At 41.9% G+C, this 26,999-nt stretch overlaps 1 protein-coding gene across 1 annotated transcript in view; it reads left to right on the forward strand.

Annotated features, from left to right (window-relative positions):
- Nucleotides 1–4,992: 4,992 nt before the first annotated feature.
- The window catches only part of LOC110511297 (cell adhesion molecule 2-like), a 227,381-nt gene continuing 205,374 nt past the window's right edge, over nucleotides 4,993–26,999 (forward strand). Inside the window, exon 1 of the mRNA XM_036989434.1 lies at nucleotides 4,993–5,209. Within this exon, the coding sequence (XP_036845329.1) occupies nucleotides 5,197–5,209 (13 nt within the window). The 5' untranslated portion in view covers nucleotides 4,993–5,196. The remainder of the gene's footprint in view (nucleotides 5,210–26,999) is intronic.

The raw sequence follows: 26,999 nt of genomic DNA on the forward strand, positions 1-26,999 counted from the left end.
TGCTGGTTACTGGCCCAACACTCTAACCACTAGGCTACCTGCTGGTTACTGGCCCAACGCTCTAACCACTAGTCTACCTGCTGGTTACTAGTCCAACGCTCTAACCACTAGGCTACCTGCTGGTTACTGGCCCAACGCTCTAACCACTAGGCTACCTGCTGGTTACTGGCCCAACACTCTAACCACTAGGCTACCTGCTGGTTACTGGCCCAACGCTCTAACCACTAGGCTACCTGCTGGTTACTAGTTCAACGCTCTAACCACTAGGCTACCTGCTGGTTACTGGCCCAACACTCTAACCACTAGGCTACCTGCTGGTTACTAGTCCAACGCTCTAACCACTAGGCTACCCTGCCGCCCCATGTCAACTAAAACCACAATAAAAAAGCCAGAATAATATATATTAAGTAATTAATATAGACAGTATACATGGTTAATATAGACAGTATACAGTATACATGGTTAATATAGACAGTATACATGGTTAATATAGACAGTATACAGTATACATGGTTAATATAGACAGTATACATGGTTAATATAGACAGTATACATGGTTAATATAGACAGTATACATGGTTAATATAGACAGTATACATGGTTAATATAGACAGTATAGATGGTTAATATAGACACTATACATGGTTAATATAGACAGTATAGATGGTTAATATAGACAGTATACATGGTTAATATAGACAGTATACAGTATACATGGTTAATATAGACAGTATACATGGTTAATATAGACAGTATACATGGTTAATATAGACAGTATACATGGTTAATATAGACACTATACATGGTTAATATAGACAGTATACAGTATACATGGTTAATATAGACAGTATACAGTATACATGGTTAATATAGACAGTATACAGTATACATGGTTAATATAGACAGTATACATGGTTAATATAGACAGTATACATGGTTAATATAGACAGTATACATGGTTAATATAGACAGTATACATGGTTAATATAGACAGTATACATGGTTAATATAGACACTATACATGGTTAATATAGACAGTATACATGGTTAATATAGACAGTAGACAGTATAGATGGTTAATATAGACAGTATAGATGGTTAATATAGACAGTAGACAGTATAGATGGTTAATATAGACAGTATAGATGGTTAATATAGACAGTATACATGGTTAATATAGACAGTATAGATGGTTAATATAGACAGTATACATGGTTAATATAGACAGTATACAGTATAAATGGTTAATATAGACAGTATACAGTATACATGGTTAATATAGACAGTATACAGTATACATGGTTAATATAGACAGTATACATGGTTAATATAGACAGTATACAGTATACATGGTTAATATAGACAGTATACATGGTTAATATAGACAGTATACAGTATACATGGTTAATATAGACAGTATACAGTATACATGGTTAATATAGACAGTATACATGGTTAATATAGACAGTATACATGGTTAATATAGACACTATACATGGTTAATATAGACAGTATACATGGTTAATATAGACAGTAGACAGTATAGATGGTTAATATAGACAGTATACATGGTTAATATAGACAGTATACATGGTTAATATAGACAGTATACAGTATAAATGGTTAATATAGACAGTATACAGTATACATGGTTAATATAGACAGTATACAGTATACATGGTTAATATATACAGTATACATGGTAAATATAGACAGTATACATGGTTAATATAGACAGTATACAGTATAAATGGTTAATATAGACAGTATACATGGTTAATATAGACACTATACAGTATACATGGTTAATATAGACAGTATACATGGTTAATATAGACAGCATGGTTAATATAGACAGTATACATGGTTAATATATACAGTATACATGGTTAATATAGACAGTATACATGGTTAATATAGACAGTATACAGTATAAATGGTTAATATAGACAGTATACAGTATACATGGTTAATATAGACAGTATACAGTATACATGGTTAATATAGACAGTATACAGTATACATGGTTAATATATACAGTATACATGGTTAATATAGACAGTATACAGTATAAATGGTTAATATAGACAGTATACAGTATACATGGTTAATATATACAGTATACATGGTTAATATATACAGTATACATGGTTAATATAGACAGTATACAGTATACATGGTTAATATAGACAGTATACATGGTTAATATAGACAGTATACAGTATACATGGTTAATATAGACAGTATACAGTATAAATGGTTAATATAGACAGTATACAGTATACATGGTTAATATAGACAGTATACATGGTTAATATAGACAGTATACAGTATACATGGTTAATATATACAGTATACATGGTTAATATAGACAGTATACATGGTTAATATAGACAGTATACATGGTTAATATAGACAGTATACAGTATACATGGTTAATATAGACAGTATACATGGTTAATATAGACAGTATACATGGTTAATATAGACAGTATACATGGTTAATATAGACAGTATACATGGTTAATATAGACAGTATACATGGTTAATATAGACAGTATACAGTATACATGGTTAATATAGACAGTATACAGTATACATGGTTAATATAGACAGTATACATGGTTAATATAGACAGTATACAGTATACATGGTTAATATAGACAGTATACATGGTTAATATAGACAGTATACAGTATACATGGTTAATATAGACAGTATACATGGTTAATATAGACAGTATACAGTATACATGGTTAATATAGACAGTATACATGGTTAATATAGACAGTATACAGTATACATGGTTAATATAGACAGTATACATGGTTAATATAGACAGTATACATGGTTAATATAGACAGTATACATGGTTAATATAGACAGTATACAGTATACATGGTTAATATAGACAGTATACATGGTTAATATAGACAGTATACAGTATACATGGTTAATATAGACACTATACATGGTTAATATAGACAGTATACAGTATACATGGTTAATATAGACAGTATACAGTATAAATGGTTAATATAGACAGTATACATGGTTAATATAGACAGTATACAGTATACATGGTTAATATAGACAGTATACATGGTTAATATAGACAGTATACAGTATACATGGTTAACATAGACAGTATACATGGTTAATATAGACACTATACATGGTTAATATAGACAGTATACAGTATAAATGGTTAATATAGACAGTATACATGGTTAATATAGACAGTATACATGGTTAATATAGACAGTATACAGTATACATGGTTAATATAGACACTATACATGGTTAATATAGACAGTATACAGTATACATGGTTAATATAGACAGTATACAGTATAAATGGTTAATATAGACAGTATACATGGTTAATATAGACAGTATACAGTATACATGGTTAATATAGACAGTATACATGGTTAATATAGACAGTATACAGTATACATGGTTAACATAGACAGTATACATGGTTAATATAGACACTATACATGGTTAATATAGACAGTATACAGTATAAATGGTTAATATAGACAGTATACATGGTTAATATAGACAGTATACAGTATAAATGGTTAATATAGACAGTATACATGGTTAATATAGACAGTATACAGTATAAATGGTTAATATATACAGTATACATGGTTAATATAGACAGTATACAGTATAAATGGTTAATATAGACAGTATACAGTATACATGGTTAATATAGACAGTATACATGGTTAATATAGACAGTATACAGTATACATGGTTAATATAGACAGTATACATGGTTAATATAGACAGTATACATGGTTAACATAGACAGTATACATGGTTAATATAGACAGTATACATGGTTAATATAGACAGTATACATGGTTAATATAGACAGTATACAGTATACATGGTTAATATAGACAGTATACATGGTTAATATAGACAGTATACATGGTTAATATAGACAGTATAGATGGTTAATATAGACAGTATACATGGTTAATATAGACAGTATACATGGTTAATATAGACAGTATACATGGTTAATATAGACAGTATACATGGTTAATATAGACAGTATACAGTATACATGGTTAATATAGACAGTATACATGGTTAATATAGACAGTATACAGTATACATGGTTAATATAGACAGTATACATGGTTAATATAGACAGTATACAGTAGACATGGTTAATATAGACAGTATACAGTATACATGGTTAATATAGACAGTATACATGGTTAATATAGACAGTATACAGTATACATGGTTAATATAGACAGTATACATGGTTAATGTAGACAGTATACAGTAAACATGGTTAATATATAGACAGTATACAGTGGGGCAAAAAAGTATTTAGTCAGCCACCAATTGTGCAAGTTCTCCCACTTAAAAAGATGAGAGAGGCCTGTAATTTTCATCCTAGGTACACTTCAACTATGACAGACAAAATGAGAAAAAAAATCCAGAAAATCACACTGTAGGATTTTTAATGAAGTTATATGCAAATTATGGTGTAGACCATAAGCAACAATTTGTTTACCTTCATTAGCCTACTTTGTCCCAATTCTTCTGTCATTCAGTGATATTTATTCTCATAGTAATTTGTTATGGATCCATAAAGAAATAAACATTGGCATTTTTATCATTATTTTATTAACGAAGCATAAAGATGCTGATGAAAAAATACAGTACTGTACAGTACATGCTTTTACATTAGGATAATAAAGCATTTAAAGCATTTTGAAGATATAAGCTGCATTTGTTTATTAGGCTACTGTGCAATCTGACAAGTAAACATAGCCTACAGTACATACTGTAGTAGACATGGGAAAGTTCCTAATTCCTTACATAAGAGAGAGCAGGCCATGTCCAGACTTTCTTGCTGACCTCAAGTACTCATTAACTCTGTCTTTAATGATTTTTTGGGTTGCATCAGTCATGGACAGAAACTTCTGAGACACGGTGTTAATGATGAACACCCGGAGGTTCACTGCTAAGCCACATTCGCCTCGGGATCCATCCCAGTTGGTATTCTGTTTCCACTCGTGGTCTCTCTCTTCGGTTACACATCCATGGAATAGCAGGACAGAATAACGGTCCGGACGGCCCTTGCTGTGCCTGGTGAGCCGTTGGTCAAGTTCTGCTGTCAGAAGAGGAATGGAAATGTCAGGGTGAACCGACGACCTGATGAACCCACCAGGTATGTTGACTCTGTCTGTCAGAGGTGGAGTTCCAGAGCTCACAGGTGTGCCTGGCGTGGATTGTGACTCCATCTCGTTCCTCGCCCTCTTCAACGCGCCGTTCTCCACCTGACTCTCCGGCCAATGACGAGTGACTCTGGACCAATCAGCTGTCACCCGTATCTCTGCCCTCAGATAATATTTATATTTCTGCTGGTCTGCCTTCAATGACTCGATCTCGGTCTTCAAAGTTTGAATCTGATCAATCAATCAAATGTATTTATAAAGCCCTTTTTACATCAGCTGATGTCTCAAAGTGCTGTACAGAAACCCAGCCTTAAACCCCAAACAGCAAGCAATGCAGGTGTAGAAGTACGGTGGCTAGGAAAAACTCCCTAGAAAGGCAGGAACCTGGGAAGAAACCTAGAGAGGAACCAGGCTATGTGGGGTGGCCAGTCCTCTTCTGGTTGTGCCGGGTGGAGATTATAACAGAAAATGTTCATAAATGACCAGCATGGTCCAAGAATAATAATCACAGTGGTTGTAGAGGATGCAACAAGTCAGCACCTCAGGAGTAAATGTCAGTTGGCTTTTCATAGCCGATCATTCAGAATTAGAGACAGCAGGTGAGGCAGAGAGAGAGTCGAAAACAGCAGGTCCGGGACAGGTAGCAAGTCCGGTGAACAGGTCAGGGTTCCATAGCCGCAGGCAGAACAGTTGAAAATGGAGCAGCAGCAGGGCCAGGTGGACTGGGGACAGCAGGTGGACTGGGGACAGCAGGTGGACTGGGGACAGCAGGTGGACTGGGGACAGCAGGTGGACTGGGGACAGCAAGGAGTCATCAGGCCAGGTAGTTCTGAGGTCCTAGGGTTCAGGTCTTCCGGGAGCCAAGCCATTTAAACTGGAACAACCATTTCAGTTCGGGTGCAAAACATCTAACTAAATGATTGGATTAGTTTAGATAATGTATGTTATTTATCTTTGTGTAGCATGTATATGCGAAAACACACATATTAAAAACAATACCCCAAAATCAACCTGCAGTAGAGCATGCTGGGAAAAAAAGTGCATTTTTTATTATAACCTACAAAAGTAAAGTTGGTGTGACATCTCATTTAGTTTTGAGTTAGTACCACATAAATATTTTGAAGTAATAAGGACTTTTCATTGACTTTCAGTACAACTTACTAGAAATATTTGAGTTAAGAAATGCCTTGGATTTTACAGTGCAGGAAACCTGTGAGACTAACGTTCTGGTTAGGTTGCAGTAGCGTTGTTGTTAGGCTGGGGTAGCGGTGGGTTAGGTTGGGGTAGCATTGTGGTTAGGTTGCAGTAGCGTTGTGGTTAGGTTGCAGTAACGTTATGGTTAGGTTGGGGTAGCGTTGTGGTTAGGTTGCAGTAGCGTTGTGGTTAGGTTGGGGTAGCGTTGGGTTAGGTTGGGGTAGCGTTGTGGTTAGGTTGCAGTAGCGTTGTGGTTAGGTTGCAGTAACGTTATGGTTAGGTTGCAGTAGCGTTATGGTTAGGTTGCAGTAACGTTGTGGTTAGGTTGCAGTAACGTTGTGGTTAGGTTGCAGTAACGTTATGGATAGGTTGCAGTAGCGTTGTGGTTAGGTTGGGGTAGCGGTGGGTTAGGTTGGAGTAGCGGTGGGTTAGGCTGGGGTAGCGTTGTGGTTAGGTTGCAGTAGCGTTGTGGTTAGGTTGGGGTAGCGTTGTGGTTAGGTTGCAGTAGCGTTGTGGTTAGGCTGGGGTAGCGTTGTGGTTAGGTTGCAGTAGCGTTGTGGTTAGGCTGGGGTAGCGTTGTGGTTAGGTTGCAGTAGCGTTGTGGTTAGGTTGGGGTAGCGTTGTGGTTAGGTTGGGGTAGCGGTGGGTTAGGTTGGAGTAGCGGTGGGTTAGGTTGGGGTAGCGTTGTGGTTAGGTTGCAGTAGCTTTGTGGTTAGGTTGCAGTAGCGTTGTAGGAGATCGACATATCAATTCAAACAATGATAACGTGTATCTGCCAGTAAGTTTCTAGTATCACTGTGTTTGTGTGTGTTTCTGCTTGTGCGTATTTCTGTGTTTGTGTGTTTGTGTGTCTGTAAGGCAGTAATCCTGAAATATGGAGACTGTGCTGGGGGCGAATGATCCCACTATTCAGCACACACACTTAATCTGCCACAAAACCACACAGCTAAAATGTCAACCTGTCGCTGTTATTGTAGAGTGCTCCCTCAATCCCCTCTCCCTCTTCTCCTCCCTCCATCCCTCCCTTACTCAATCCTCCCTCCCTCCCACAATCCCCCTCTCCCGTCCTTTCTCTTCTCCCTCCCTCAATCCCCTCTCCCTCCGTTCGTCTCCTCCCTCCCCTTCGTCTCCTCCCTCCCCTTCGTCTCCTCCCTCCCTCTTCTACTCACTCCCTCAATTCTCTCTCCCTCCCTCTTCTCCTCCCTCCTTCTTCCAGCTTTACCTTCCACTTCCTCTCGTTTGCCAACCTCCTCTTTCCACCTCTCATCCCCTGCCTTCCTTCAATCACCTCCTTTACCTCCCACCTCTCTTCCTAAAGGACGTTTTTTCCCTGTCTGACCACACAGATACACCAGAGAGTATGAGATCTCTCTCCTCTCTCCCTCCCTCCTTCCTCTCCTTGTTTTGTTTCCACCTCTCTCAGCCCTTGAGGAAAGAATCCCATACATTTAAGAAAACACCTTCCGTTTTGTTGCTTCGCACTAAACCAGAAGGTCTGGGTTGACTACACTGTGTCTACCAGATATAAACCTGGTCTGACTACACGGAGGTCTGACTACACTGTGTCTACCAGATATAAACCTGGTCTGACTACACGGAGGTCTGACTACACTGTGTCTACCAGATATAAACCTGGTCTGACTACACGGAGGTCTGACTACACTGTGTCTACCAGATATAAACCTGGACTGACTACACTGTGTCTACCAGATATAAACCAGGTCTGACTACATGGAGGTCTGACTACACTGTGTCTACCAGATATAAACCTGGTTTGACTACACGAAGGTCTGACTACACTTTGTCTACCAGATATAAACCTGGTCTGACTACACTGTGTCTACCAGATATAAACCAGTTCTGACTACACTGTGTCTACCAGATATAAACCAGGTCTGACTACACTGTGTCTACCAGATATAAACCAGGTCTGACTACACTGTGTCTACCAGATATAAACCAGGTCTGACTACACTGTGTCTACCAGATATTAACCAGGTCTGTCTACACTGTGTCTACCAGATATAAACCAGGTCTGACTACACTGTGTCTACCAGATATAAACCTGGTCTGACTACACTGTGTCTACCAGACATAAACCAGGTCTGACTACATGGAGGTCTGACTACACTGTGTCTACCATATATAAACCAGGTCTGACTACACTGTGTCTACCAGATATTAACCAGGTCTGTCTACACTGTGTCTACCAGATTTAAACCAGGTCTGACTACACTGTGTCTACCAGATATAAACCTGGTCTGACTACACTGTGTCTACCAGATATAAACCAGGTCTGACTACATGGAGGTCTGACTACACTGTGTCTACCAGATATAAACCAGGTCTGACTACACTGTGTCTACCAGATATTAACCAGGTCTGACTACACTGTGTCTACCAGATATAAACCAGGTCTGACTACACTGTGTCTACCAGATATAAACCAGGTCTGACTACATGGAGGTCTGACTACACTGTGTCTACCAGATATTAACCAGGTCTGTCTACACTGTGTCTACCAGATATAAACCAGGTCTGACTACACTGTGTCTACCAGATATAAACCTGGTCTGACTACACTGTGTCTACCACATATAAACCAGGTCTGACTACACTGTGTCTACCAGATATAAACCAGGTATGACTACACTGTGTCTATCAGATATAAACCAGGTCTGACTACATGGAGGTCTGACTACACTGTGTCTACCAGATATAAACCAGGTCTGACTACACTGTGTCTACCAGATATTAACCAGGTCTGTCTACACTGTGTCTACCAGATATAAACCACGTCTGACTACACTGTGTCTACCAGATATAAACCTGGTCTGACTACACTGTGTCTACCAGACATAAACCAGGTCTGACTACATGGAGGTCTGACTACACTGTGTCTACCAGATATAAACCAGGTCTGACTACACTGTGTCTACCAGATATAAACCAGGTCTGACTACATGGAGGTCTGACTACACTGTGTCTACCAGATATTAACCAGGTCTGTCTACACTGTGTCTACCAGATATAAACCAGGTCTGACTACACTATGTCTACCAGATATAAACCTGGTCTGACTACACTGTGTCTACCACATATAAACCAGGTCTGACTACACTGTGTCTACCAGATATAAACCAGGTCTGACTACACTGTGTCTATCAGATATAAACCAGGTCTGACTACATGGAGGTCTGACTACACTGTGTCTACCAGATATAAACCAGGTCTGACTACACTGTGTCTACCAGATATTAACCAGGTCTGTCTACACTGTGTCTACCAGATATAAACCACGTCTGACTACACTGTGTCTACCAGATATAAACCTGGTCTGACTACACTGTGTCTACCAGACATAAACCAGGTCTGACTACATGGAGGTCTGACTACACTGTGTCTACCAGATATAAACCAGGTCTGACTACACTGTGTCTACCAGATATTAACCAGGTCTGACTACATGGAGGTCTGACTACACTGTGTCTACCAGATATAAACCAGGTCTGACTACACTGTGTCTACCAGATATAAACCAGGTCTGACTACACTGTGTCTACCAGATATAAACCAGGTCTGACTACATGGAGGTCTGACTACACTGTGTCTACCAGATATAAACCAGGTCTGACTACACTGTGTCTACCAGATATAAACCAGGTCTGACTACATGGAGGTCTGACTACACTGTGTCTACCAGATATAAACCAGGTCTGACTACACTGTGTCTACCAGATATTAACCAGGTCTGTCTACACTGTGTCTTCCAGATATAAACCATGTCTGACTACACTGTGTCTACCAGATATAAACCTGGTCTGACTACACTGTGTCTACCAGACATAAACCAGGTCTGACTACATGGAGGTCTGACTACACTGTGTCTACCAGATATAAACCAGGTCTGACTACACTGTGTCTACCAGATATTAACCAGGTCTGTCTACACTGTGTCTACCAGATATAAACCAGGTCTGACTACACTGTGTCTACCAGATATAAACCTGGTCTGACTACACTGTGTCTACCAGATATAAACCAGGTCTGACTACACTGTGTCTACCAGATATAAACCAGGTCTGACTACATGGAGGTCTGACTACACTGTGTCTACCAGATATAAACCAGGTCTGACTACACTGTGTCTAGCAGATATTAACCAGGTCTGTCTACACTGTGTCTACCAGATATAAACCAGGTCTGACTACACTGTGTCTACCAGATATAAACCAGGTCTGACTACATGGCGGTCTGACTACACTGTGTCTACCAGATATAAACCAGGTCTGACTACACTGTGTCTACCAGATATTAACCAGGTCTGTCTACACTCTGTCTACCAGATATAAACCAGGTCTGACTACACTGTGTCTACCAGATATAAACCCTGTCTGACTACACTGTGTATACCAGATATAAACCAGGTCTGACTACACTGTGTCTACCAGATATAAACCAGGTCTGACTACACTGTGTCTACCAGATATAAACCAGGTCTGACTACATGGAGGTCTGACTACACTGTGTCTACCAGATATAAACCAGGTCTGACTACACTGTGTCTACCAGATATTAACCAGGTCTGACTACACTGTGTCTACCAGATATAAACCAGGTCTGACTACACTGTGTCTACCAGATATAAACCAGGTCTGACTACATGGAGGTCTGACTACACTGTGTCTACCAGATATTAACCAGGTCTGTCTACACTGTGTCTACCAGATATAAACCACGTCTGACTACACTGTGTCTACCAGATATAAACCTGGTCTGACTACACTGTGTCTACCAGATATAAACCAGGTCTGACTACACTGTGTCTACCAGATATAAACCAGGTCTGACTACACTGTGTCTACCAGACATAAACCAGGTCTGACTACATGGAGGTCTGACTACACTGTGTCTACCAGATATAAACCAGGTCTGACTACACTGTGTCTACCAGATATTAACCAGGTCTGTCTACACTGTGTCTACCAGATATAAACCAGGTCTGACTACACTGTGTCTACCAGATATAAACCGTTTCTGACTACACTGTGTCTACCAGATATAAACCAGGTCTGACTACACTGTGTCTACCAGATATAAACCAGGTCTGACTACATGGAGGTCTGACTACACTGTGTCTACCAGATATAAACCAGGTCTGACTACACTGTGTCTACCAGATATTAACCAGGTCTGTCTACACTGTGTCTACCAGATATAAACCAGGTCTGACTACACTGTGTCTACCAGATATAAACCAGGTCTGACTACATGGAGGTCTGACTACACTGTGTCTACCAGATATAAACCAGGTCTGACTACACTGTGTCTACCAGATATAAACCAGGTCTGACTACACTGTGTCTACCAGATATTAACCAGGTCTGACTACACTGTGTCTACCAGATATAAACCAGGTCTGACTACACTGTGTCTACCAGATATAAACCAGGTCTGACTACATGGAGGTCTGACTACACTGTGTCTACCAGATATTAACCAGGTCTGTCTACACTGTGTCTACCAGATATAAACCAGGTCTGACTACACTGTGTCTACCAGATATAAACCTGGTCTGACTACACTGTGTCTACCACATATAAACCAGGTCTGACTACACTGTGTCTACCAGATATAAACCAGGTCTGACTACACTGTGTCTATCAGATATAAACCAGGTCTGACTACATGGAGGTCTGACTACACTGTGTCTACCAGATATAAACCAGGTCTGACTACACTGTGTCTACCAGATATTAACCAGGTCTGTCTACACTGTGTCTACCAGATATAAACCACGTCTGACTACACTGTGTCTACCAGATATAAACCTGGTCTGACTACACTGTGTCTACCAGACATAAACCAGGTCTGACTACATGGAGGTCTGACTACACTGTGTCTACCAGATATAAACCAGGTCTGACTACACTGTGTCTACCAGATATTAACCAGGTCTGACTACATGGAGGTCTGACTACACTGTGTCTACCAGATATAAACCAGGTCTGACTACACTGTGTCTACCAGATATAAACCGTGTCTGACTACACTGTGTCTACCAGATATAAACCAGGTCTGACTACACTGTGTCTACCAGATATAAACCAGGTCTGACTACATGGAGGTCTGACTACACTGTGTCTACCAGATATAAACCAGGTCTGACTACACTGTGTCTACCAGATATTAACCAGGTCTGTCTACACTGTGTCTACCAGATATAAACCAGGTCTGACTACACTGTGTCTACCAGATATAAACCAGGTCTGACTACATGGAGGTCTGACTACACTGTGTCTTCCAGATATAAACCAGGTCTGACTACACTGTGTCTACCAGATATAAACCAGGTCTGACTACACTGTGTCTACCAGATATAAACCAGGTCTGACTACATGGAGGTCTGACTACACTGTGTCTACCAGATATAAACCAGGTCTGACTACACTGTGTCTACCAGATATTAACCAGGTCTGTCTACACTGTGTCTACCAGATATAAACCATGTCTGACTACACTGTGTCTACCAGATATAAACCTGGTCTGACTACACTGTGTCTACCAGACATAGACCAGGTCTGACTACATGGAGGTCTGACTACACTGTGTCTACCAGATATAAACCAGGTCTGACTACACTGTGTCTACCAGATATTAACCAGGTCTGTCTACACTGTGTCTACCAGATATAAACCAGGTCTGACTACACTGTGTCTACCAGATATAAACCTGGTCTGACTACACTGTGTCTACCAGATATAAACCAGGTCTGACTACACTGTGTCTACCAGATATAAACCAGGTCTGACTACATGGAGGTCTGACTACACTGTGTCTACCAGATATAAACCAGGTCTGACTACACTGTGTCTAGCAGATATTAACCAGGTCTGTCTACACTGTGTCTACCAGATATAAACCAGGTCTGACTACACTGTGTCTACCAGATATAAACCAGGTCTGACTACATGGCGGTCTGACTACACTGTGTCTACCAGATATAAACCAGGTCTGACTACACTGTGTCTACCAGATATTAACCAGGTCTGTCTACACTCTGTCTACCAGATATAAACCAGGTCTGACTACACTGTGTCTACCAGATATAAACCCTGTCTGACTACACTGTGTATACCAGATATAAACCAGGTCTGACTACACTATGTCTACCAGATATAAACCAGGTCTGACTACACTGTGTCTACCAGATATAAACCAGGTCTGACTACATGGAGGTCTGACTACACTGTGTCTACCAGATATAAACCAGGTCTGACTACACTGTGTCTACCAGATATTAACCAGGTCTGACTACACTGTGTCTACCAGATATAAACCAGGTCTGACTACACTGTGTCTACCAGATATTAACCAGGTCTGTCTACACTGTGTCTACCAGATATAAACCACGTCTGACTACACTGTGTCTACCAGATATAAACCTGGTCTGACTACACTGTGTCTACCAGACATAAACCAGGTCTGACTACATGGAGGTCTGACTACACTGTGTCTACCAGATATAAACCAGGTCTGACTACACTGTGTCTACCAGATATTAACCAGGTCTGACTACATGGAGGTCTGACTACACTGTGTCTACCAGATATAAACCAGGTCTGACTACACTGTGTCTACCAGATATAAACCGTGTCTGACTACACTGTGTCTACCAGATATAAACCAGGTCTGACTACACTGTGTCTACCAGATATAAACCAGGTCTGACTACATGGAGGTCTGACTACACTGTGTCTACCAGATATAAACCAGGTCTGACTACACTGTGTCTACCAGATATTAACCAGGTCTGTCTACACTGTGTCTACCAGATATAAACCAGGTCTGACTACACTGTGTCTACCAGATATTAACCAGGTCTGACTACATGGAGGTCTGACTACACTGTGTCTACCAGATATAAACCAGGTCTGACTACACTGTGTCTACCAGATATAAACCAGGTCTGACTACACTGTGTCTACCAGATATAAACCAGGTCTGACTACATGGAGGTCTGACTACACTGTGTCTACCAGATATAAACCAGGTCTGACTACACTGTGTCTACCAGATATAAACCAGGTCTGACTATATGGAGGTCTGACTACACTGTGTCTACCAGATATAAACCAGGTCTGACTACACTGTGTCTACCAGATATTAACCAGGTCTGTCTACACTGTGTCTACCAGATATAAACCATGTCTGACTACACTGTGTCTACCAGATATAAACCTGGTCTGACTACACTGTGTCTACCAGACATAAACCAGGTCTGACTACATGGAGGTCTGACTACACTGTGTCTACCAGATATAAACCAGGTCTGACTACACTGTGTCTACCAGATATTAACCAGGTCTGTCTACACTGTGTCTACCAGATATAAACCAGGTCTGACTACACTGTGTCTACCAGATATAAACCTGGTCTGACTACACTGTGTCTACCAGATATAAACCAGGTCTGACTACACTGTGTCTACCAGATATAAACCAGGTCTGACTACACTGTGTCTAGCAGATATTAACCAGGTCTGTCTACACTGTGTCTACCAGATATAAACCAGGTCTGACTACACTGTGTCTACCAGATATAAACCAGGTCTGACTACATGGCGGTCTGACTACACTGTGTCTACCAGATATAAACCAGGTCTGACTACACTGTGTCTACCAGATATTAACCAGGTCTGTCTACACTCTGTCTACCAGATATAAACCAGGTCTGACTACACTGTGTCTACCAGATATAAACCCTGTCTGACTACACTGTGTATACCAGATATAAACCAGGTCTGACTACACTGTGTCTACCAGATATAAACCAGGTCTGACTACACTGTGTCTACCAGATATAAACCAGGTCTGACTACATGGAGGTCTGACTACACTGTGTCTACCAGATATAAACCAGGTCTGACTACACTGTGTCTACCAGATATTAACCAGGTCTGACTACACTGTGTCTACCAGATATAAACCAGGTCTGACTACACTGTGTCTACCAGATATAAACCAGGTCTGACTACATGGAGGTCTGACTACACTGTGTCTACCAGATATTAACCAGGTCTGTCTACACTGTGTCTACCAGATATAAACCACGTCTGACTACACTGTGTCTACCAGATATAAACCTGGTCTGACTACACTGTGTCTACCAGATATAAACCAGGTCTGACTACACTGTGTCTACCAGATATAATTCAGGTCTGACTACACTGTGTCTACCAGACATAAACCAGGTCTGACTACATGGAGGTCTGACTACACTGTGTCTACCAGATATAAACCAGGTCTGACTACACTGTGTCTACCAGATATTAACCAGGTCTGTCTACACTGTGTCTACCAGATATAAACCAGGTCTGACTACACTGTGTCTACCAGATATAAACCGTTTCTGACTACACTGTGTCTACCAGATATAAACCAGGTCTGACTACACTGTGTCTACCAGATATAAACCAGGTCTGACTACATGGAGGTCTGACTACACTGTGTCTACCAGATATAAACCAGGTCTGACTACACTGTGTCTACCAGATATTAACCAGGTCTGTCTACACTGTGTCTACCAGATATAAACCAGGTCTGACTACACTGTGTCTACCAGATATAAACCAGGTCTGACTACATGGAGGTCTGACTACACTGTGTCTACCAGATATAAACCAGGTCTGACTACACTGTGTCTACCAGATATAAACCAGGTCTGACTACACTGTGTCTACCAGATATTAACCAGGTCTGACTACACTGTGTCTACCAGATATAAACCAGGTCTGACTACACTGTGTCTACCAGATATAAACCAGGTCTGACTACATGGAGGTCTGACTACACTGTGTCTACCAGATATTAACCAGGTCTGTCTACACTGTGTCTACCAGATATAAACCAGGTCTGACTACACTGTGTCTACCAGATATAAACCTGGTCTGACTACACTGTGTCTACCACATATAAACCAGGTCTGACTACACTGTGTCTACCAGATATAAACCAGGTCTGACTACACTGTGTCTATCAGATATAAACCAGGTCTGACTACATGGAGGTCTGACTACACTGTGTCTACCAGATATAAACCAGGTCTGACTACACTGTGTCTACCAGATATTAACCAGGTCTGTCTACACTGTGTCTACCAGATATAAACCACGTCTGACTACACTGTGTCTACCAGATATAAACCTGGTCTGACTACACTGTGTCTACCAGACATAAACCAGGTCTGACTACATGGAGGTCTGACTACACTGTGTCTACCAGATATAAACCAGGTCTGACTACACTGTGTCTACCAGATATTAACCAGGTCTGACTACATGGAGGTCTGACTACACTGTGTCTACCAGATATAAACCAGGTCTGACTACACTGTGTCTACCAGATATAAACCGTGTCTGACTACACTGTGTCTACCAGATATAAACCAGGTCTGACTACACTGTGTCTACCAGATATAAACCAGGTCTGACTACATGGAGGTCTGACTACACTGTGTCTACCAGATATAAACCAGGTCTGACTACACTGTGTCTACCAGATATTAACCAGGTCTGTCTACACTGTGTCTACCAGATATAAACCAGGTCTGACTACACTGTGTCTACCAGATATAAACCAGGTCTGACTACATGGAGGTCTGACTACACTGTGTCTTCCAGATATAAACCAGGTCTGACTACACTGTGTCTACCAGATATAAACCAGGTCTGACTACACTGTGTCTACCATATATAAACCAGGTCTGACTACATGGAGGTCTGACTACACTGTGTCTACCAGATATAAACCAGGTCTGACTACACTGTGTCTACCAGATATTAACCAGGTCTGTCTACACTGTGTCTACCAGATATAAACCATGTCTGACTACACTGTGTCTACCAGATATAAACCTGGTCTGACTACACTGTGTCTACCAGACATAGACCAGGTCTGACTACATGGAGGTCTGACTACACTGTGTCTACCAGATATAAACCAGGTCTGACTACACTGTGTCTACCAGATATTAACCAGGTCTGTCTACACTGTGTCTACCAGATATAAACCAGGTCTGACTACACTGTGTCTACCAGATATAAACCTGGTCTGACTACACTGTGTCTACCAGATATAAACCAGGTCTGACTACACTGTGTCTACCAGATATAAACCAGGTCTGACTACATGGAGGTCTGACTACACTGTGTCTACCAGATATAAACCAGGTCTGACTACACTGTGTCTAGCAGATATTAACCAGGTCTGTCTACACTGTGTCTACCAGATATAAACCAGGTCTGACTACACTGTGTCTACCAGATATAAACCAGGTCTGACTACATGGCGGTCTGACTACACTGTGTCTACCAGATATAAACCAGGTCTGACTACACTGTGTCTACCAGATATTAACCAGGTCTGTCTACACTCTGTCTACCAGATATAAACCAGGTCTGACTACACTGTGTCTACCAGATATAAACCCTGTCTGACTACACTGTGTATACCAGATATAAACCAGGTCTGACTACACTGTGTCTACCAGATATAAACCAGGTCTGACTACACTGTGTCTACCAGATATAAACCAGGTCTGACTACATGGAGGTCTGACTACACTGTGTCTACCAGATATAAACCAGGTCTGACTACACTGTGTCTACCAGATATTAACCAGGTCTGACTACACTGTGTCTACCAGATATAAACCAGGTCTGACTACACTGTGTCTACCAGATATAAACCAGGTCTGACTACATGGAGGTCTGACTACACTGTGTCTACCAGATATTAACCAGGTCTGTCTACACTGTGTCTACCAGATATAAACCACGTCTGACTACACTGTGTCTACCAGATATAAACCTGGTCTGACTACACTGTGTCTACCAGATATAAACCAGGTCTGACTACACTGTGTCTACCAGATATAAACCAGGTCTGACTACACTGTGTCTACCAGACATAAACCAGGTCTGACTACATGGAGGTCTGACTACACTGTGTCTACCAGATATAAACCAGGTCTGACTACACTGTGTCTACCAGATATTAACCAGGTCTGTCTACACTGTGTCTACCAGATATAAACCAGGTCTGACTACACTGTGTCTACCAGATATAAACCGTGTCTGACTACACTGTGTCTACCAGATATAAACCAGGTCTGACTACACTGTGTCTACCAGATATAAACCAGGTCTGACTACATGGAGGTCTGACTACACTGTGTCTACCAGATATAAACCAGGTCTGACTACACTGTGTCTACCAGATATTAACCAGCTCTGTCTACACTGTGTCTACCAGATATAAACCAGGTCTGACTACACTGTGTCTACCAGATATAAACCAGGTCTGACTACATGGAGGTCTGACTACACTGTGTCTACCAGATATAAACCAGGTCTGACTACACTGTGCCTACCAGATATAAACCAGGTCTGACTACACTGTGTCTACCAGATATAAACCAGGTCTGACTACATGGAGGTCTGACTACACTGTGTCTACCAGATATAAACCAGGTCTGACTACACTGTGTCTACCAGATATTAACCAGGTCTGTCTACACTGTGTCTACCAGATATAAACCAGGTCTGACTACACTGTGTCTACCAGATATAAACCTGGTCTGACTACACTGTGTCTACCAGATATAAACCAGGTCTGACTATACCGTGTCTACCAGATATAAACCAGGTCTGACTACATGGAGGTCTGACTACACTGTGTCTACCAGATATTAACCAGGTCTGTCTACACTGTGTCTACTGGATATAAACCAGGTCTGACTACACTGTGTCTTCCAGATATAAACCTGGTCTGACTACACTGTGTCTACGAGATACTAACCTGGTCTGACTACACTGTGCCTCCCAAATATAAACCTGGTCTGACTACACTGTGTCTACCAGATACTAACCAGAAGGTCTGGGTTGACTACACTGCATGTATTAAGGATTCCTCTCACTGTTTATGTGTGTGTGTGTGTGTGTGTGTGTGTGTGTGTGTGTGTGTGTGTGTGTGTGTCTGTGTCTGTGTCTGTGTCTGTGTTTGTGTGTCTCAGCACGTCCCATGTCAGCGAGACAAATCAGGGCTTTGAGCAGAGGAGAGAGAAAGCCTGCCTGTGTGGAGATAGGAGGTGGGAAGGAGACACAATGTGTTTGGCTGGGCCCTGTTCCCTCTCCAACTCGTGAAAGAAGTGAATTGGAATAGGTTTGAAATCAAACTGCGTTAACCTATATGAACATTTCAACAGTTGCTTCAGGACTGCTATAGTTACCATACTACATAGTATGGTGTGTGTGTCTGTGTGTTCATCGTAGCGCTTGATGGTTTTTGCAACTGCACTTGCAAAGTTCTTGAAATGTTCCTGATTGACTGACCTTCATGTCTTTAAAGGCCTGTCATTTCTCTTTGATTTTTTGAACTGTTCTTGCCTTAACATGGACTTGGTCTTTTACCAAATAGGGCTATCTTCTGTATACCACCCCTACCTTGTCACAACACAACTGATTGGCTCAAACGCATTAAGAAGGAAATAAATTCCACAAATTAGCTTTTAACAAGGCACACCTATTAATTAACTTCTTGGTGACTGGGGGTAGTATTGAGTAGCTTGGATGAATAAGGTTCCCAGAGTGAACTGCCTGCTACTCAGCCATAAAATATAGAATATGCATATAATTACTATATCTGGATATAAAACACTCTGAAGTTTCTGTCTGTGACTATAACAGAACTCATATGGCAGGCGAAAACTTGAGAAAAATCCAACCAGAAAGTGTGAAATCTGACGTTTGTCGGTTTTCAACTCATAGCCTATCGAAGTTACAGTGGGATATTGGTCATTGTTGCACTTCCTAAGCCTTCCACTAGATGTCAACAGTCTTTAGAACCTTGTTTGATGCTTCTACTGTGAGGGCGACTGAATGAGAGGGGATTTAACCAGGTGTCGCAGATTACCACGAGCTCATGATGCGCGGTCATGTGAAAGTTAGCTCTCATTCCATTGCTTTTCTACAGACAAAGGAATTCTCCAGTTGGAATATTATTGAAGATTTATGATAAAAACATCCTAAAGATTAAGTCTATACTTAGTTTGACATGTTTCTACGACCTGTAATATAACTTTTTGGACATTTCGTCCGACGTTCGGCTGGACCTGAACACCTCAACACTAACAAAAGGAGGTATTTGGACATAAATGATAAACTTTATCGAACAAATCAAACATTTATTATGGAACTGGGATTCCTGGGAGTGCACACTGATGAAGATCATCAAAGGTAAATTAATATTTATTATGCTATTTCTGACTAATGTTGACTACACAATATCTTTTTGGCTGTTTTGGTCTCTGAGCTCAGATTATTGCATGTTATACTTTTTCCGTAAAGCTTTTTTGAAATCTGACACAACGGTTGCATTAAGGAGAAGTGTATCTAAAGTTCCATTCATAACACTTTTATTTTCATCAACATTTAGATTGAGTATTTCTGTAAATTGTTGTGGCTCTCTGCAAAATCACTGCATGTTTTGGAAATACTGAACATAACACGCCAATGTAAAATGAGATTTTGGGATATAAATATGCACTTTATCGAACAAAACATACATGAATTGTGTAACATGAAGTCCTATGAGTGTCATCTGATGAAGATCATCAAAGGTTAGTGATTAATTTTGTCTCTATTTGTACGTTTTGTGACTCCTCTCTTTGACTGGAAAAATGGCTGTGTTTTTCTGTGACTTGGTGGTGACCTAACATAATAGTTTGTGGTGCTTTTGCTGTAAAGCCTTTTTGAAATCAGACACTGTGGCTGGATTAACGAGAATTGTATCTTTAAAATGGTGTAAAACACTTGTATGCTTGAGGATTATTGAGGACGCTACCATCCCGAATATCCCAGAGAAGTTCATTGAAATGCAATCCAGGTGAAATGCAATCTAATAAAGCTGGTTGAGAAAATGCCAAGAGTGTGCAAAGCTGTCATCAAGGCAAAGGGTGGCTACTTTTCAGAATTCCAAATATTTTATATACAATTAATAACATTATTATTTACATATTCCAACAAAGTGTTAACTCTCCCTACAGTGGGAGGACACAACACCGTGATGTAGCATAGGCACTTGAGGAAATCATACTCTGATTGGTGGAAGTCAGGCGCAGGAGAACGAACTTGGTGTAAAACGGAGTTGTTTAATAAGTGCTGACCAAACTCCAAAAAAACTAAATATATAAAAATGACAAAGTGGGTACAAAACCCGTCGCACACGAACACATAAAATAAAACAATCTCCGACAAGGACATGAGGGGGAACAGAGGGTTAAATACATAACATGTAATGAATGGGATTGGAATCAGATGTGAAGGAAGACAAGACAAAACCAATGGAAAATAAAAAATGGATCAGTGATTGCTAGAAGGTCGGTGACGACGACCGCCGAACACCACCCGAACAAGGAGAGGGACCGACTTCGGCAGAAGTTGTGACACTAATGTAAGCCTCATTAAAGCTACGTATCACTGCTCAACCTTAACATGTGATGACAATACAACAGAGTTGAACCGGAATGATATGTACTCTCACAGATTGACAAAAACAAAGCCATGCCCCTATTGAGCCACGCCTCCAGTCTTCTGATCTGGCGTGTTGGGTCATAGTTCAATAACCCTGCATCAATAACTGAATAACCCAACTAATTTACCCAACTGGCTGGGTCAGAACTAACCCAACCTGTGTCCTGTCCAATATTTACCCAAATGGGCATGTTTTTAACCCAGCATGATGTACTAATGTGTCATCATGTTATGGGAGGAAACACGCGCACAAACAACACCGTGATGTAGTGGGAGGACACAACACCGTGATGTAGTGAGGGGACACCGTGATGTAGTGGGAGGACACAACACTGTGATGTAGTGGGAGGACACAACACCGTGATGTAGTGGGAGGACACCGTGATGTAGTGGGAGGACACACCACTGTGATGTAGTGGGAGGACACCGTGATGTAGTGGGAGGACACAACACCGTGATGTAGTGGGAGGACACCGTGATGTAGTAGGAGGACACAATACTGTGATGTAGTGGGAGGACACAACACTGTGATGTAGTGGGAGGACACCGTGATGTAGTAGGAGGACACAACACTGTGATGTAGTGGGAAGACACAACACTGTGATGTATTGGGAGGACACAACACTGTGATGTATTGGGAGGACACAACACTGTGATGTAGTGGGAGGACACCGTGAAGTAGTGGGAGGACACAACACTGTGATGAAGTGGGAGGCTAACGTGATGTAGTGGGAGGACACCATGATGTAGTGGGAGGACACAACACCGTGATATAGTTGGAGGACAACGTGATGTAGAGGGAGGACACAACACCGTGATGTAGTGGGAGGGTACACCACTGTGATGTAGTTGGAGGACACCGTGATGTAGTGGGAGGAGACAACACTGTGATGTAGTGGGAGGACACAACACTGTGATGTAGGGGAGGACACAACACCGTGATGAAGTGGGAGAACACAACACTGTGATGTAGAGGGAGGACACAACACCGTGATGAAGTGGGAGAACACAACACTGTGATGTAGTGGGAGGACACAACACCATGATGTAGTGGGAGGACACAACACTGTGATGTAGTGGGAGAACACAACACTGTGATGAAGTGGGAGAACACAACACTGTGATCAAGTGGGAGGACACAACACCATGATGTAGTGGGAGGACACAACACTGTGATGTATTTGGAGGACACCGTGATGTAGTGGGAGGGCACAAAACCGTGATGTAGTGGGAGGACACAACACCGTGATGAAGTGGGAGAACACAACACTGTGATGTAGTGGGAGGACACAACACTGTGATGTAGTGGGAGGACACAACACTGTGATGTATTGGGAGGACACAACACTGTGATGTAGTGGGAGAACACAACACCGTGATGAAGTGGGAGAACACAACACTGTGATGTAGTGGGAGGACACAACACCATGATGTAGTGGGAGGACACAACACTGTGAGGTATTGAGAGGACACCGTGATGTAGTGGGAGGACACAAAACCGTGATGTAGTGGGAGGACACCGTGATGTAGTGGGAGGGCACAAAACCGTGATGTAGTGGGAGGACACAACACCGTCATGTAGTGGGAGGACACAAAACCATGATGTATTTGGAGGACACAACACTGTGATGTATTGGGAGGACACAACACTGTGATGTAGTGGGAGGACACAACACTGTGATGTAGTGGGAGGACACAACACCGTGATATAGTGGGAGGACACAACACCGTGATGTAATGGGAGGACACCGTGATGTAGTGGGAGGACACAACACTGTGATGTAGTGGGAGGACACAACACCGTGATGTAGTGGGAGGACACAACACTGTGATGTAGTGGGAGGACACAACACTGTGATGTAGTGGGAGGACACACCACTGTGATGTAGAGGGAGGACACAACACCGTGATGTAGTGGGAGGGCACACCACTGTGATGTAGTGGGAGGACACCGTGATGTAGTGGGAGGACACAACACTGTGATGTAGAGGGAGGACACAACACCGTGATGTAGTGGGAGGGCACACCACTGTGATGTAGTTGGAGGACACCGTGATGTAGTGGGAGGAGACAACACTGTGATGTAGTGGGAGGACACAACACTGTGATGTAGTGGGAGAACACAACACCGTGATGAAGTGGGAGAACACAACACTGTTATGTAGTGGGAGGACACAACACCATGATGTAGTGGGAGGACACAAAACCGTGATGTAGTGGGAGGGCACAACACCGTGATGTAGTGGGAGGACACTGTGATGTAGTGGCAGGGCACAAAACCGTGATGTAGTGGGAGGACACAACACCGTGATGTAGTGGGAGGACACAACACCATGATGTAGTGGGAGGACACAACACTGTGATGTAGTGGGAGGACACAACACTGTGATGTAGTGGGAGGACACCGTGATGTAGTGGGAGGACACACCACTGTGATGTAGTGGGAGGACACCGTGATGTAGTGGGAGGACACAACACCGTGATGTAGTGGGAGGGTACAACACTGTGATGTAGTGGGAGGACACAGTGATGTAGTGGGAGGACACAGCACCATGATGTAGTGGGAGGACACCAAACAGATGGCAGCAGCCACTTCCCTTAAAAATAGCGCTATATGATCTGTTTCTAATTTACACTTTTGCTGTGAGAGGGAGAGGTAATGAGAACGTGAGAGAGAGAGAGAGAGGTAGGAGAAGGTGAGAGAGGGAGAGAGGTAAGGAGAAGGTGAGAGAGGGAGAGAGGGAGGGAAAGGGTGAGAGAGGGAGGGAGAAGGAGAGAGGTAGGAGAAGGGTGAAAGAGGGAAGGAAAGGGTGAGAGAGGGAGAGAGGTAGGGAGAAGGTGAGAGAGGGAGAGAGGTAGGGAAAGGGTGAGAGAGGGAGAGAGGGAAAGAGGTAGGGAAAGGGTGAGAGAGGGAGAGAGGGAGAAGTTGAGAGAGGTAGGGAAAGGGTGAGAGAGGGAGAGAGGTAGGTAAAGGGTGAGAGAGGGAGAGAGGTAGGTAAAGGGGGAGAGAGGTAGGTAAAGGGTGAGAGAGGGAGAGAGGGAGAGAGTTGGGTAAAGGGGGAGAGAGGTAGGGAAAGGGTGGAGAGGGAGAGAGGGAGGTAAAGGGGGAGAGAGGGAGGTGAAAGCAGAAGGAGAAGAACAAGGTGGTTATAATATGGGCTCCTCTGGGGGTAATAGTGCCGTGTTTCCCCAGGGGGAGACTGCCATCTTGGCCAACAGTGTTAGTTCCACACACACACACACACACACACAGATGAACACACACACACACATGGACACACACACACACACACACAAACCTGCACACACACACACACACACACACACACACACACACAGATGAGCACACACACACACACACCCATGGACAGTCTGCTGTATTGACATGGATCGATTTGAGGTCCAGAGGACATAGCTCCTTCGATTAGCAGCAGTCTATAAGAAAAAAGAAAGGAGAAAGGAGGGAGGAAATAAAAGAGGAGGGAAAAACAGACAGAATAGAGTAGAGAACAACAGACATAATAGAGTAGAGAACAACAGACATAATAGAAGAGAGAACAACAGACAGAATAGAGAAGAGAACAACAGACAGAAAAGAGGAGATAACAACAGACAGAATAGAGGAGAGAACAACAGACAGAATAGAGGAGAGAACATACAGAATAGAGGAGATAACAGACAGAATAGAGGAGAGAACAACAGACGGAATAGAGGAGAGAACAACAGACATAATAGAGGAGAGAACAACAGACAGAATAGAAGAGAGAATAACAGACAGAATAGAGTAGAGAACAACAGACATAATAGAGTAGAGAACAACAGACAGAATAGAGGAGAGAACAACAGACAAAATAGAGGAGAGAACAACAGACAGAATAGAGGAGAGAACAGACAGAATAGAGGAGATAACAGACAGAATAGAGGAGAGAACAACAGACGGAATAGAGGAGAGAACAACAGACATAATAGAGGAGAGAACAACAGACAGAATAGATGAGTCTGGTTGCTCTCCATGGACAAACAAATATTATTTACATCAACAACATAGGAGTCAGTTCAAAACGTATTGCTTGACCTCACAGATACTATATTAGAGCTAGTCTTTGGAAGTTTGGTTTTCTTAGATTTGGCTACTATATTGTGATCACCATAGCCAACTGATTTTAAAACTGCATTGTAGGAAATTTCTGCAGCATTAGTAAAGACGTGATCAATATATGTTGATTTCATACCTGTGCTGTTTGTAAATACCCTGATAGGTTGATTGGTAACCTGAACCAGGTTGCAGGCACTGCTTTTTCCTGAGTGGGCAGCTTGATGAAAGCCAGTCAATATGTAAATCACCCAGAAAATATACCTCTCTGTTAATATCACATACATTATCAAGCATTTCACACACATTATCCAGATACTGACTGTCTATAGCAGCTTCCCACCAGAATGGGCTTTAGGTGAGGCAGATGAACCTGTAGCCATATTACTTCAACAGCATTTAACATTATCCAGATACTGACTGTCTATAGCAGCTTCCCACCAGAATGGGCTTTAGGTGAGACAGATGAACCTGTAGCCATATGACTTCAACAGTATTTAACATTATCCAGATACTGACTGTCTATAGCAGCTTCCCACCAGAATGGGCTTTAGGTGAGGCAGATGAACCTGTAGCCATATGACTTCAACAGTATTTAACATTATCCAGATACTGACTGTCTATAGCACACACACACATACACACACACAATACACACACACATACACACACACACAATACACACACACACACACACACACACACACACACACCTAAACACACACACACACACCTAAACACACACACACACATACACACACACAATACACACACACACACACACACACACACACACACACACACACCTAAACACACACACACACATACACACACACACACACACACCTAAACACACACACACACATACACACACACAATACACACACACACACACACACACACC

The sequence above is a fragment of the Oncorhynchus mykiss genome, chromosome 10 (genome assembly GCF_013265735.2).
Source record: "Oncorhynchus mykiss isolate Arlee chromosome 10, USDA_OmykA_1.1, whole genome shotgun sequence".
Classification (NCBI taxonomy): Eukaryota; Metazoa; Chordata; class Actinopteri; order Salmoniformes; family Salmonidae; genus Oncorhynchus; species Oncorhynchus mykiss.